This window comes from Lycorma delicatula, chromosome 4, assembly GCF_047948215.1.
Source record: "Lycorma delicatula isolate Av1 chromosome 4, ASM4794821v1, whole genome shotgun sequence".
In the NCBI taxonomy this organism is placed as follows: domain Eukaryota; kingdom Metazoa; phylum Arthropoda; class Insecta; order Hemiptera; family Fulgoridae; genus Lycorma; species Lycorma delicatula.
In genome coordinates, this window is record NC_134458.1 from 80070424 (window position 1) to 80084186 (window position 13763).

General features: G+C 28.8%; 1 protein-coding gene across 1 annotated transcript in view; it reads right to left on the bottom strand.

The window, feature by feature from the left end:
• The window catches only part of spab (space blanket), a 127779-nt gene that overhangs the window by 40428 nt on the left and 73588 nt on the right, over positions 1–13763 (bottom strand). Inside the window, exon 2 of the mRNA XM_075363412.1 lies at positions 10800–10958. Within this exon, the coding sequence (XP_075219527.1) occupies positions 10800–10952 (153 nt within the window). The 5' untranslated portion in view covers positions 10953–10958. The remainder of the gene's footprint in view (positions 1–10799; positions 10959–13763) is intronic.

The following is a 13763-nucleotide window of genomic DNA, read 5'->3' on the forward strand; positions in this document are numbered from 1 at the left end:
TCTTCTGATACTAGTGGCCTTCCAGGCGATCCGATTTCTGATCGGTTACTTTTCATATCGAAACGCAAAACTAAAATTATTGACTTCAGTTCGGCATGCCACGAAACGTATCGTGTTTTTGAACAGAAAACATTAAACGAAGAAATACACCCTAGTAACAATGTAGAGACTGGTCACCGGTTTAAATGATTTACACAAACGTTTTGGGTGGAAGCGTTCAGTGTGACCAACATAATTTCTAAAAATACCCCTAATGCCCTGGTCTGAGCAACTGAAACTCCACCATTCTTTTTTTTTATCTTTAGTCATTTGACTGGTTTGATGGAGCTTTCCAAGATTCCCTATCTAGTGCTAGTCGTTTCATTTCAGTACACCCCCTGCATTCTACATCCCTAACAATTTGTTTTACATATTCCAAACGTTACTTGCCTGCACAATGTTTTCCTTCTACTTGTCCCTCAATACTAAAGCGACTATTCCAGGACGCCTTAATATGTGGCCTATAAGTCTGTCTCTTCGTTTAGCTATATTTTTCCAAATGCTTCTTTCTTCATATATTTGCCGCAATACCTCTTCATTTGTCACTTTATCCACCCATCTGATTTTTAACATTCTCCTATAGAGTACCACGTTTCAAATCTTTTTCTTCTCACGTACACCGATCGTCTAAGTTTCACTTCCATATAAAGCTACGCTCCAAACATATACTTTCAAAAATCTTTTCCTGACGTTTAAATTAATTTCTGAGGTAAACAAATTATATTTCTGACTGAAGGCTCGTTTCGCATGTGCTATTTGGCATTTTATATCGCTCCTGCTTCGTCCATCTTTAGTAATTCTACTTCCCAAATAACGAAATTCTTCTACCGCCATAATCTTTTCTCTTCTTATTTTTATGTATAGTGGTCCATCTTCGTTATTTCTACTACATTTCATTACTTTCGTTTTGTTTTTGTTTATTTTCATGCGGTAGTTCTCACGTACGACTTCATCCATACCGTTCATTGTTTCTTCTGAATTTTTTTTACTCTCAGCTAGAATTACTATATCATCATCAAATCGAACCACCTTTATCTTTTCACCTTGCACTGTTACTCCGGATCTAAATTGTTCTTTAACATTATTAACTGCTAGTTCTATGTAAAGATTAAAAAGTAACGGGGATAAGGAACATCCTCGTCGGACTCCCTTTTTTATTACGGCTTCTTTCTTACGTTCTTCAAAACATTCTAAGCAGTGATAAAACTGATAATTATCTTTAAATAGTTTATAAAGACAATGGAAGTTTTGTTTGAAAAAAAAATGAAGTTCGTTATCTGGAAAAAACATACAACGGATCCACCAAAAGAATTTCCTCTATAAAACAGCACGAAAACAATCGATATCCGCCCGCTTGATGAAGTTTAAGGTCGCCATATTGAAATCGATCCCCGATAAAATTAGAAAAGAAAAAAATAAATATTTTTTCTTAAAAATACACATAAACTGTTTTTTTAAAATCTCTTAACTAAGTTATATAACGTTAAAACTGTATCATTAAGAAAAGAAAAAAACAGGGTTCGTTCTTATGTGTAATTTATCGTAATTTTCTTCAGATAAATTGAAACTAATAGAGCAGTAAGAATAAAATTTAAATAATGTTTAAAATTCAATCTTTTTACTCAGGAAGATTTGTAAGATGGGACTCTTCAAAGGTACGTTATTCTTTCGAAAAGCAAATTATATATTCCTATAATAGTGTGTTGTCGCAATATTACTCTTGTAATGCTTGGAAAATTTTGCAAACACTGATATATGAGCTTAATATAATGGTAAAATAAAGGATGTTTATCAGTGTCGATAAGGATCTTGGTTCCCGTTCTTAATATTTTAATTTTATTTTGTTTGTAAAATCATAACATACACAAGATTCTACTTAAAGATGTTGCCTTAGAAGTGTACATAAAAATCTTATTTATTAATTAATAAAAAAAAAAATTTATCCTTCTAGCAGTCTACATATATTAGCAATCTAGGTAAAAAGTTTTAACGCTTCCTAAAACATAATCATGGTTAAAATGAAAAATATCTTGCATATTATTGGTGTTTAATGTATCACATTTGTTTACTAATTAATTTTTAACCTCTTCACCTTTTTGCCCCCCAAAATTCCAATTTGATCTAAAAATCGAATTTATAACAGTATAAATGAATAAAGTCATTTAGCTTTAGTAAATGACTATTGAAATAAATTGGAAAACAAGAAATTATGCCTGAAAAAACTGTTAACGAAAAATATGTAATTAAAATCTAAACGGTTAAATTTAGATTTAACAAGTTTTATTTGTTATATTACAATATTATACACAAAAAGCAAATAAATGAAAAACAAAAATTAATTGAAAAATTAAGTTTTTATTAATTGACGATTAAATTTTAATTATTACTTTTATTTGTCAATTAATATTTTTTTTATTTTTTCTTCTTTTTTAATTTATCTATACAGTATTTTCTTATATCTTCTGCCTCTAGTCATGATTGTTTTACAATCGAAATGACTATCCAGTTTTAGATGTTAAGTAAAATTTTTCTGAACTATTTTTTAGTGTAATCTTGTTTTCTTTTTATTTAATATTATTTGCTCTTTTATTCTTGAGTGTTAACTATCAACTCCAGGGTTGTAAGTAATAAAATTTTAAATAAATCCGGTGTTTTGGTACATTTTCAAATTGAAATTTAACGTTTAATTTTCACTGGACAAAACAGGTGCTCAATACTGTTTACCAATGATTTTTTTTTGTTTTATGGTGATTTTAAGGTAATTTTAAAAACATATTAATTAAAGTGATAATACAAGTATTATTTTACCCCTTCCTTTTTTTTGGCAGTTAGTAGTTTTGTTGTATGGAACCACCTGTGAATACTCTACACAAGGCCAGAATTTATGTGTATATATATATATATGGGCGCACGCGTGTGCCTGAATTTATATATAATACGCTTCTCATAGTAATTCTTTTATTTAAGTTTTTCAATTTGTTTCTTCTTTTAGTGAATTGTTGCAGTAAAATCCCGATATTACATCAGATCTTACAATCGATATTACTAAAATATTAGGTTGATAAAGCGAAGCGTTTTAAAATAAAAGCATAAATAATAATTAAAAAAAAAAAAAAACAACTCTTTTTAATAATTTTGTGAAATTGCTAAACAAACGTGCAAACTTGTCGCATTCCTAGAAACAGTAAACGTTAAAAATAAAAATAATGAATTATTTTTTAAAAATTCAGATTTTAGGAATTACTTTTAAAAGAATTTATTAAAATTAAATGATTTTTAATAAATAGGAGCACAGAGCCTCTATCAAAAGTCCTCCTATTATATTACTAGTAGATTTGCTACATAATGTAGGGTGTATGGCTTTTTTTTAACATAATTTAATAGTTTATAGTTTTTTAATTACGACTTTAAGAGAGGTATGGCTTTAAATCAGACATATTAGCACTTCATGATGTATATATTTTATTTCCATTTAATTTATCTTAATTATATTCCTCATTAAAATTGAATAGGTCTCAAATTCACTATAATTAATCAAGTTATACCTTTTGCAGTTTACTTAAGTCGTTTTTGATGACCCTCTAAAACAATTATTCCGTTTGAGTAAAAACATATTTTTTTTATTTTCTCTTTGTAGCTTTAGGGTTGACGTATAAAGAGGCTTTTCTTTTAATAGTTTGCTTATGTTAACTGTTTAACACCGGCAATATTTATGCAAAAAACAAGCGTAAAAGTACTAAAAAATAAGCCTTTAATTATATAATCTAATTTTCTACAATTCGATTACTTGAATATACAAGATTTAAATATTGATTTGATAGTATGAAACATAATTATTAAAATATTAATTGCATGTTGCAATGACCTTGAAAAGATTTTTCTTTTATATACATTTGTTTCATATACTCTGTCGGTTACAACTAACCATTTCCTTTTATTACCATAAATAAAGGCGTTCTCAGAACGCATTTGTAGGCTGTATGTACCTTAAAAGTTGTTTATGGAGTTTTGCATGTCATTTGTAATTATTCAAGTTTCTGATAACACAAGTAGCAGCGTGGAAAACGGTTTGACTGTTTTAACTCGTACACGAAAACTGTCCTGCATAATATTTATACGTGATAAAGAAGCATCAATCACGCACTATAAAATATAGCCATTTTCATACCGCCTTTTAATGGAAATGTTGTCAAATGAAGAATATGAAACGTACTAAAAATAAAGTAATATATTCAGTTTTTTGAACGTGGCACCGTTGGTAAAATAATTATTATACGCAATTTTAAGAACAGCTTAGCAAAATTCCAATTTACCTCCTCAAGCGCTTTCAGCTATTGTACCAACTTTAGGGGGAATTTATAATTAAAATAAATAAAAAATGTAAAATTCACATAATAAAATTAAATATACAATTGATCGTCATTTTGTAAGGTTAAAGTCACAAGAAGTAACTACGTCCGTTTTATTAGAGTACTAGCTGCAGGGCGTGCCTACGGCACGCCTCCGCAGCTAGGCCCTCCGGGCGGCCTCTCGGAATGCTATTATTAGATGTTTAAAATTGATTACCTCTTGTGTAATAATACTTTTTTTTTAATGATGAAAGTCGATCAAGGAAAAGCGAAAAAAAGAAATCTTCCCAATTAAATCTGGTTTAGATCGGTTTAGGCGTCTTTTAAAGATTGCACGCTCTCAAAATTTTCATCAAGATCCATAATATCCATATGTAAATTCACTCAATACGAGAGCTGGAAGCTTAAATATAAATTAAATTTATTTATTTATTATTTATATGATATATTTAATTCACGAAACAAATTATCGTAATACGAAACTAACCTTCCTTGACACAATAACAAAATAGAAGTTGGCTTCAAAATCAATAAACCGCTAAGGAGGATATAAAGGATTCAAAATTCTAATTTTGACCATTATTGTTTCCTATAATTTTGACCTTTATTGTTTACCATTTCATTTGACCCACGTGTTTTGCCTATATGTATGTTTGATAAATATACATACTATATGTATCTCTGTGTATATGTGTATGCTCTCGATTAGGTTTAATTATTCTAAATATTTAGTTATTCGCTGAATCATTCAAATAAATAAAAATCTTTATTTCGTTCATAATATAAATTATTTTTATTATAATCTTTGAACTTGTAATTCATATATATATATATATATATATATACATATATAACATTATTTTATTAATTAATTATACATTCGTAATAAACGCATGGTCTTTGAAGGATGAAATAAGACTGACTAACAATAGAACATTAGACAAATTCATTTAATATGAGTAAAAAAAAAGTGAGAATTTATAAAGAGTAAAAGAAAGAGTGAACATTTATAAAGTGAAAGAAAAAAGTGAAAAATTTTTATGTTAACAAATAAAAAAGGAGGAAATGAATGAAACCTGAGTCTTAACATAAAATAATCGATTTTATGAAGAAAAGCATTCACAGAAGTAAAAAAGTATATTATTGATGTATATTTCACATACATCTCAATATATAATAACAAGTATACACCTGGCCACGACGAGACATGTACTAACTAATCGGGATTTTCCGCTAGTGATCGGTACATTTCGGTGCTAAGCTAAGGGAGACGCACATACAAATGCCGTTTAGTAGAGTAAGGTAAATAATTGGAATACTATTATAAAACAGACGTAGTTACTTATGACTTTAACATTACGAAATAATGATTAATTGTTATGTATTTGATTTTATTATGTGAATTTTACATTTTTATATATTTTTATTACAAAATATGAATTCTTCCTGAAGGTGGCAGAATAACCGAAAGCGCTTGAGGAAGTCAATTGGAATTTTGGTAAGCTGTTCTTAAAATTGCGTATAAAATAATATATATAATTGTATTATATTAACATTAATTAAGTTTATTTTAAAGCTTAAAAAATTGATATACTTAGTATAATTTGATATTGAAAAATATTTTTTTAAATTATTGCTGGGAACGCCTTTCCGGTTTTGTGAACTCATTGCTTGTAATCTAATACGAGTTTGTACGAACCAAAATATTTAATTTATAGGTAATTAATCTTATGACATCTGAATAAAGTTTTTGTCACGTAAAAACGTTTCAAGAATTATATATCTCTTTGTAATTTTTAATTGTGTAATATTTTTTTTTAAATTTAAAGGTTAATAATTAGTTTCATAATAATAATTTTTTTTTTTAAGTAAGAAAACGGTCTTATTTTGCTCCCCTAAATTTTTTCTCTTTTAACTTATGCAATTTTATCTCTTTATAGAAATTTTTCTTCAAAGAACTGTAGAAAACTACCCTTTTTTGTAATACTTTTCCAATACAAATTGACTTTACGATCACATGAAACATACAAAAGAATTCTATAATGTGCCCTCTCAACTGTGTAGAAACTTATATATTTTCTATTGTGTTACCCAATTTGGGCCGTTTTGGTTATGCAGTTATTAGTCATTTATCGAGTAAGCTTACGATCTGTTACATAAAATAAATAAAAATAAAAACAGGTATGTCCGTTTTGATGAATCGACTTAGAAAATGTAATAAAAAGGGATTAAATAAAATGTATGGAAAGTATTAAATATTATCAAAAAGATAATTTATACGGCGGGAAGGAAATGGTAGTTAAAAACAACATTTTTTTAAAAGTGACTTACATTAACAACTGTAGAGAAAAAGAATGTATCGTAACAACCATTTTATACAAATATCGGCACGTAAGTTGACGCAAAATATTACTAACATTCAGCAAACATTTGGCACAGTACTAGGCCGACTGAAAACATTGTCGGATTAATATAGATGATATGTATAACCATAAAAACATACGATTCTATTTAATTAAAAATAGTTTAGTATCCCGATTAATTATTATTTCTAAGTACTTTAAAAAATTATTTTTTCTACTCACTTTATTACTGTAGCTTACAAATTCCGAAATCGCTGTAGTCGGTAGATTCTAAAGATCTCGTGTCTGATTCTGAATTCACATTTATCACAAACGTGTCGCACATAATATAAATTTCCATCTTCAATATATTTTTTCAACTTTGACAACATGCTCACAAACATTGCTCCACTCAGCTTAAGACGTTTTATGAAATTCCTCTTCAGTTAAATTAATAACGTCCGATGTGTTAAAAGTTATTTCTTTTAGCTACTTGCCCCTTCATTTGACTCCAAATCATTTTAGTGGCATTTAAGTATGGGTGATAAGGTGGTAATCGTACAACTGTGTGACCGTAATTTTCGAAAATGTCATCTATTAGAAATTTCTTTTGATTTTCTTTGTGTAATTTTATAATATCGTATAATTCAGTCTTCCTCATAACAGGAGAACAGTTAATTCGTTGTTCGGCTAACAATTTTATCATATCGCTTTTTAAAGAGTAAGAATTTGGCTGCTTTTGTAGTAGAACGTTGTGATACATTGCGAGCAATGACCGATCGAGGTGGCAAGTTGGGAATACACTTCTCCGGTAACCATTTCGTATACTTTTCGGAATCCAACGATTTGTAATAATCTCCATTCTTATTTGATTCATACATAAGTAAAGCATTGTTAAAGAGTCCTTTATTACAGCCAGCATGAACCCTTGGTATTTTCAATCCCTTAAGAAGGTTTGTTGTGTCTATCACGATTTTGGTGTCGTATAATTACTGCGAATGTAGGTTTCATCTGTGTATGCAATCTCTTCTTTCTTCGTCAAACATGGAAATTTGCGGTTGAAATTTCATTCTTTGCCTTTTAATGTCATGCCGTTCGTTCTATCAGTATTTTCCGGTTGTCTTCTGTTTTTTCCATCTAAATCTCATTTTACGTAAAATTCTAATATTCTCCTTAAAGATCTTTCACTCCCTTTGAAATTAATTTCACTTTCGCGAGCTTTTTGCATAATTCTCTTCACAGTAGGAACCCATTTTTCGATTACATAAAATTTATTTATTAAACGGCTCAGGCATCCGTGTCAAACTAATCTAAATTTCACACAGTACTGGGGCGATTTACACGTTTTCTCGGCGAAACGAACTCAGATAGCTGCTCAGTTTCATTTGATTTCCCTTCTCTTACAAATCTTTGGACTGTTGGTTTTGATACTTTTGTCGCTTGAACAACCGTATTTAGCATTTCAGTTTTCCTCACTATTCCGGTTCTGGCATTGTTTTGTAAAAATAAATTGTAAACATTGAATACAATTTCTCTCGCCTGACTATGAACTAGCGTACCTTTTCCTCCTAACTTGGGCATTTTAAAAGAAAATAAATATATTGAAATATTAAACATGTAAATGACTGAACTTATGACAAAGCCTTAAATGAAAACAACACAACAAATAGGAAAAATAAATCACTAACAGCTATTCACTTCATTAAGTAAAATATACACCGCACAATAAATGTTTCTATAATAACCACCTTTAGAACATAATTACAAGCGGTATGTGTCATGATTCTTCACAGCGCAATGATTAGAGTAGATTAAAAATAAGTAAATGAAATTATTAGAATTGCGTGTTAGGTGACAACAGTTCCTGATCCAGTTTTTAAATTAAAAAAAATCATTCCTGATTTAAATAGTTATTTCTTGAAAAATGGCCGATGAAACAAAAAAAAATGTAATTATTTTTCAGTTAATAGAGTATGGTTTTAAAAAGGTGCTTGTTTCACACGGTCATTAATTCGGATTAGGTGAAAAAACTGTCAAAAAGAGGTTTAAGAGCTACTCTGTTTATTGTATCTTTCATTATATCACTCAGGATTAAGAGATTCATGTTAGTGTAGTAAAATAAGACCATCCATGATTTTGATTTTTATCATGAAGCTAATTATTAAGCTTGAAACTCATCGGCAAAGATATAGCTCGTTAAATATAGTAGGTCATTTTTTAAATTAAAAACATTTATAATTAAAGATTAACAAAAAAAATTATATAATAATTTTATAAAACAAAAAAGACAATATTTTTTAATTTTTTTTTTAAAATAAGAACGTTGTTTGAATATATTCTACCAAAGTTTTTTCGATAGACATCTTTTCTGAATGTAGCCGAGCTTGTTAACCAAGCAATACAAGCAGCCAAATAACAAAAGTTTGAGAGGAGTCGATTCAACTGGACAATATTTTTTTTTAACTTTATTATCTGTTTACCATCCGAAACTTCTTCAAAATCGAATCTATGAAGTATTTAGTACTATTATGCATTTTTTCCCTGAATGTCTTTATCTGAAAGTAAGCGTGATAACAGACAGGAAAATCGCTTTTCATCGCAGACCTATTTCTTTCATTCATTAAGCGAGTGACATCACGTATAACTCTCTTTCGTGGTAATTCGAGCTTGTAAAAGCTTCCTCCTATGCTGCAATGTTGTATAGACAAAAATCTGATTTCAGAAATTCATCAATTTCAGTCTTGAATAGTTTTATTTCAACTTCGTAAAATTATTAGCTAAATAATTTAACAATTTTATAAAAAAAGCATAAATTTTATGAAATATTCCGGAAAAAACAATTCAAATTAAATTGTTCCGAAATTTCTGTTAAGATAACTTTGTACACCGAAAAAAATCAAGCAGTCACTTTGCTTGCTTTACATACGCTACCACCAGCTGCAATGGAAATTTTTAAAAATTACTCTGCAAATAATTCTTATAAAAAAAGTAAAATCATATAAATATGTGTTAGTTTTAGCTTAAACTTTCAAAATCACACAGTTATTTTTTAAATCGATTTAAATTTTTTTATCGGGAAATCTTCATCAGAATTTTATTTCAGTTGCATAAAAAGTATCTACTGAAATAATATATTCATACTTGTTTAATAGCGCACGATAAATATACATTGTATTATTTTCTCCATATTCGATAAATAAGACAATGTAGAATAACAATTTTTTACTTCGTAATTTTTTCAAGATTGCTAATAATTAAGCTTTGTTTGTTAGGATGCTACACATCTTATTGAATAAAAAAATAAAATAAATTTAATTAAACCATAATTTAAAAAAAAATGTTATAAAATAAAATGTTTAAGTTTTAAATGCATAATATGCATATAAAATATGTTATTTAAATATAAAATAATAAATAAAGCTAGGACGATTCTAAAATTTAATATGATGTCCAATTTTAAACCAGGTTTTAGTTTCTTTCAAACCGATTTTCACCTAACAGATAGAACTAAGTTACCCTAGGTTACTAATAACTTAATAAGCCGGATTTGACTATAATTAATTAGAAATAAAAATAAAAATTTGAGTTTTAAATTTCATTTGTGGAAGAAAATTTTCAGTTTATACAGGGGAGTTTAACAAAAAGGCTTTGTAAACCTAAAACTTGATTTTACGAGAAAATTTTAGAACTTCATTTTTAAATTTAGAATGATTTAAAAAATAACAAAAAATAAATGTAAAATTTTACAAATTTAGAGATTTATTTATTCTGATATTTGTTTATCCACAAATTAAAAAACTACAAGTAATTCACGAGTTTCTTATGAATATGACCGACAAAATCAACATATTGGGTCATACCAGCTATAACATTATGTATCTGCAAACTAAGGTATTATTTACTAATTTAGCTTAATTTTTTCACATATCTGGAAGCTTGTGTGAAGGAATATACTTGTCAAACCAGGATATGAACCCTGGACGGTTACGAATGAAAGGCTCGACTTCTTAATTGTAAAATATAATTTTACGCATTTTTAAAGTATCTTTACTCTACCTCGCAGACTTACCTGCAGAAATGGTTGCGCTCGAAAGCTACCTCCTCCATAACCACCTAGGTTTGAAAGCATCTCAGGAGTGAAGCGGTTAAATAGCCCTCCCCAGGCTGCACTGGGGGTGACAAGAGAGCAGCAGATAATCAGTAGACATGCCGCTATCAGCATCCTGACCTGTTAAAACATACTCAGAGAATAAATTGTTGATATGAAAAAAAGTTTATCTTTTTAATTTTTTCCCCTTTTACCCAAAATTATTATTTTGTGTAAAAGGGATAAAATATGTTACGCAAATTTTGATTAAAGAACTTTTAGATAAAATTATTTACCTTTGTAAAAGATAAGCTTTTAATGATATAAAAAGAATTTGTGATATAAAGACTTATTTTTACTCTTTTAGTTCTTTTCTATCTTCCGTACCCTTGTCGATAGCATAGTTATCGATATCTATTCTATAAGCATATGATAATATAGAATTTGGGTAAATGTGACCATAGTAGGGCGATGTAGATCATTATTATCGATTACTAACATAAAAATGTAATTTTTTTAATAAAAAAATTCTTTAAAAAACTAAATATTGGGAGAAGCATTTATTTGATATTAGGTACATGAAGTCTTTTGGAATGCAGAATGTAATCTCAAAATCATGTGATAAATTAGAAGATTATTAAGTTGCGAATATTAGATCTTATTTATTAATTTAAAAATATCTTTTAATTTAATTTTACTTTCCTATTTATTTCTTTAAAAGCTTATCACAATTACATTACTATATTTTATCTTTTCGTTTACACTAAAGTTAAATTTATTATCGTGAAACATTTTTATAAATTTAATATATATTAATCGGGTAAAGTCTTGTCGTTTTTTTTTTTGTATTAAAAACACGGTCGCTCATGCTTCTTGTTCAGTAACGTTTAATTGAATTATCGTTTTTCCAGTATTTCTTAAAATTAAATTTTCTATTTAATTATTTTTATCTTAATTATATTTTGCGTCACCTAAAGAATTAATGTTATAAGTTGTTGATAAAAGTGACTTTCTGTTAACGGCTAAAGGTTACCTTCTAATATTTCAGACTTTATTTCATGTTATTGTTAATGTTCGACAAAATTTAACTCGAACGGGGGAAGTTGAAGATAAATATTTTATTTAACAAATGAAACAAATTTAACTGCACTTACTTAACGTTGTATTTGTTTAAGTTAAGTTCATTTAATTTTATTAAATGTTTAACCCGTTGTTGAATACAATCCTCTTAGGTAAAGGTCAAAGGCTAAGCCGACCTACTCTTTCTGATTACAAATTTGCTATTATCCGTGTAGAAATTGTTCCGTAGAGTAAAATAACTTTCGCTCTTGGGATTTTCAGTGTAACTGAAATCATTCTAAATCTATTATTAATTCAGCTACCAATTTTCGTGACTTGTAAACAATATAAGAAGGTACCAAACAATTTAATAAATTTACGGTTTACGTGTTGTTCTACATGAACGTGTAAGCCCTCACGCTTTGAATTTATTATCTTCGTTTTAAAACGTTTTCCCGTAATTTACCGCGGTGCTTTTTCTTTTATACTATAAAAATTTTGCTTGGTCAATAGTAAAAACAGATCATTAAATATTAAGAAAGTATTTAGTCGTATAAAACAGTCGATTTCAAAAATTAAATTTTTTGTTCACATATTAAAAAAGCTGACAACACAGTTGTAGGACTTACCCGGAACGCAGCAGCCGCGTTCCGGGAAAGTCTTACAACTGTGGGTTGTTTCTGATGCACGGCTTATACACCCAACTTAATTAAAAATATTTATCATTTTATTTAAATATAGTATTCTTTCGTTTATTTAATTCAATGATTCTAACCCGCATACCGTATTTAATTCTCGCGGGTGTGTCTGTACTAGCGGCGACGCTCGGCACTAACTAAACTAACGTAATTTCACAACTTACATAGAACAAATTTCGCTTGTACGGTCGGAAGACTGGTGTAGCCGCAAGGCCTAACGCACTAGGTACCGAGTCAACCGGGCGAGTTCGAGACCCAACCAAACCGAGTTACTTTTTTACACTTTAAATATTATTCATTTAGTTAATTCTACCGCTTACTTGTAAAGTCACAACATAGAAGACGACTACAACAGTTTTTGGGGTGGGGTGCGATTTTGCAAAATTTTTTGTGCAGATATTATTATTTTTTAATTGTTAACAAATGCGCCTAAGAAAAATGTTACCTTTATTAGGCGAAATCTCGAGATACTGAGGGTGACCTTGCTCTACAGTCTCACCCCCTTGATCTTTTCAGTTAAAAATTTAATGACATCAATGCCCCATATGTAGAAGTAATCTGACCAAAATCGGTCCAATAGTTCTGGAGATATAAGATGATTTAGAGGGAGACATCGAACATACACACGTACATACGAATATCCGGAAAATTGCAATCCAATTTTTTAGTTTTTTGGGTTCCCTAGGTGTCAAAAAATCAAGATCCCGTGAAAACCTCATATGCCCAAATTAGACCGATTACAGTACTTTCTCTTCTATACCGATAGCTCTGCTACAGCTCTATCTAGACGGGAAAATGAAAAAAAATTAGACATTTCTTGATAGCACTATATATAACGTATAAATTTTCAAAAAAATCTTTGAAAAATATTTAAAATTTAAGCCAAAGGGAGATTATTTAAAAAGTGGAGGTTGGTTTTTAAAAATAGTTCTTTTTTGTATTATTTACATATACATTAAATAAATTTGTAGGTAACAAATTTGATTTAATAAAATTTTCTCTGGAATACTTTGAAGAACATAGAAATTGCTTTTTTGCGATATCCCTCCACACTCTTAATGAATTTAAAAAAAAAAGTGATCAATGTCCGATATATAGAAATATATGTGCTAAATTTGAAGAAAATCGGTTTGGTCAATCCTGATATATAAGACCAAAAGCAATGCGACACACATACGTTTATACGTAC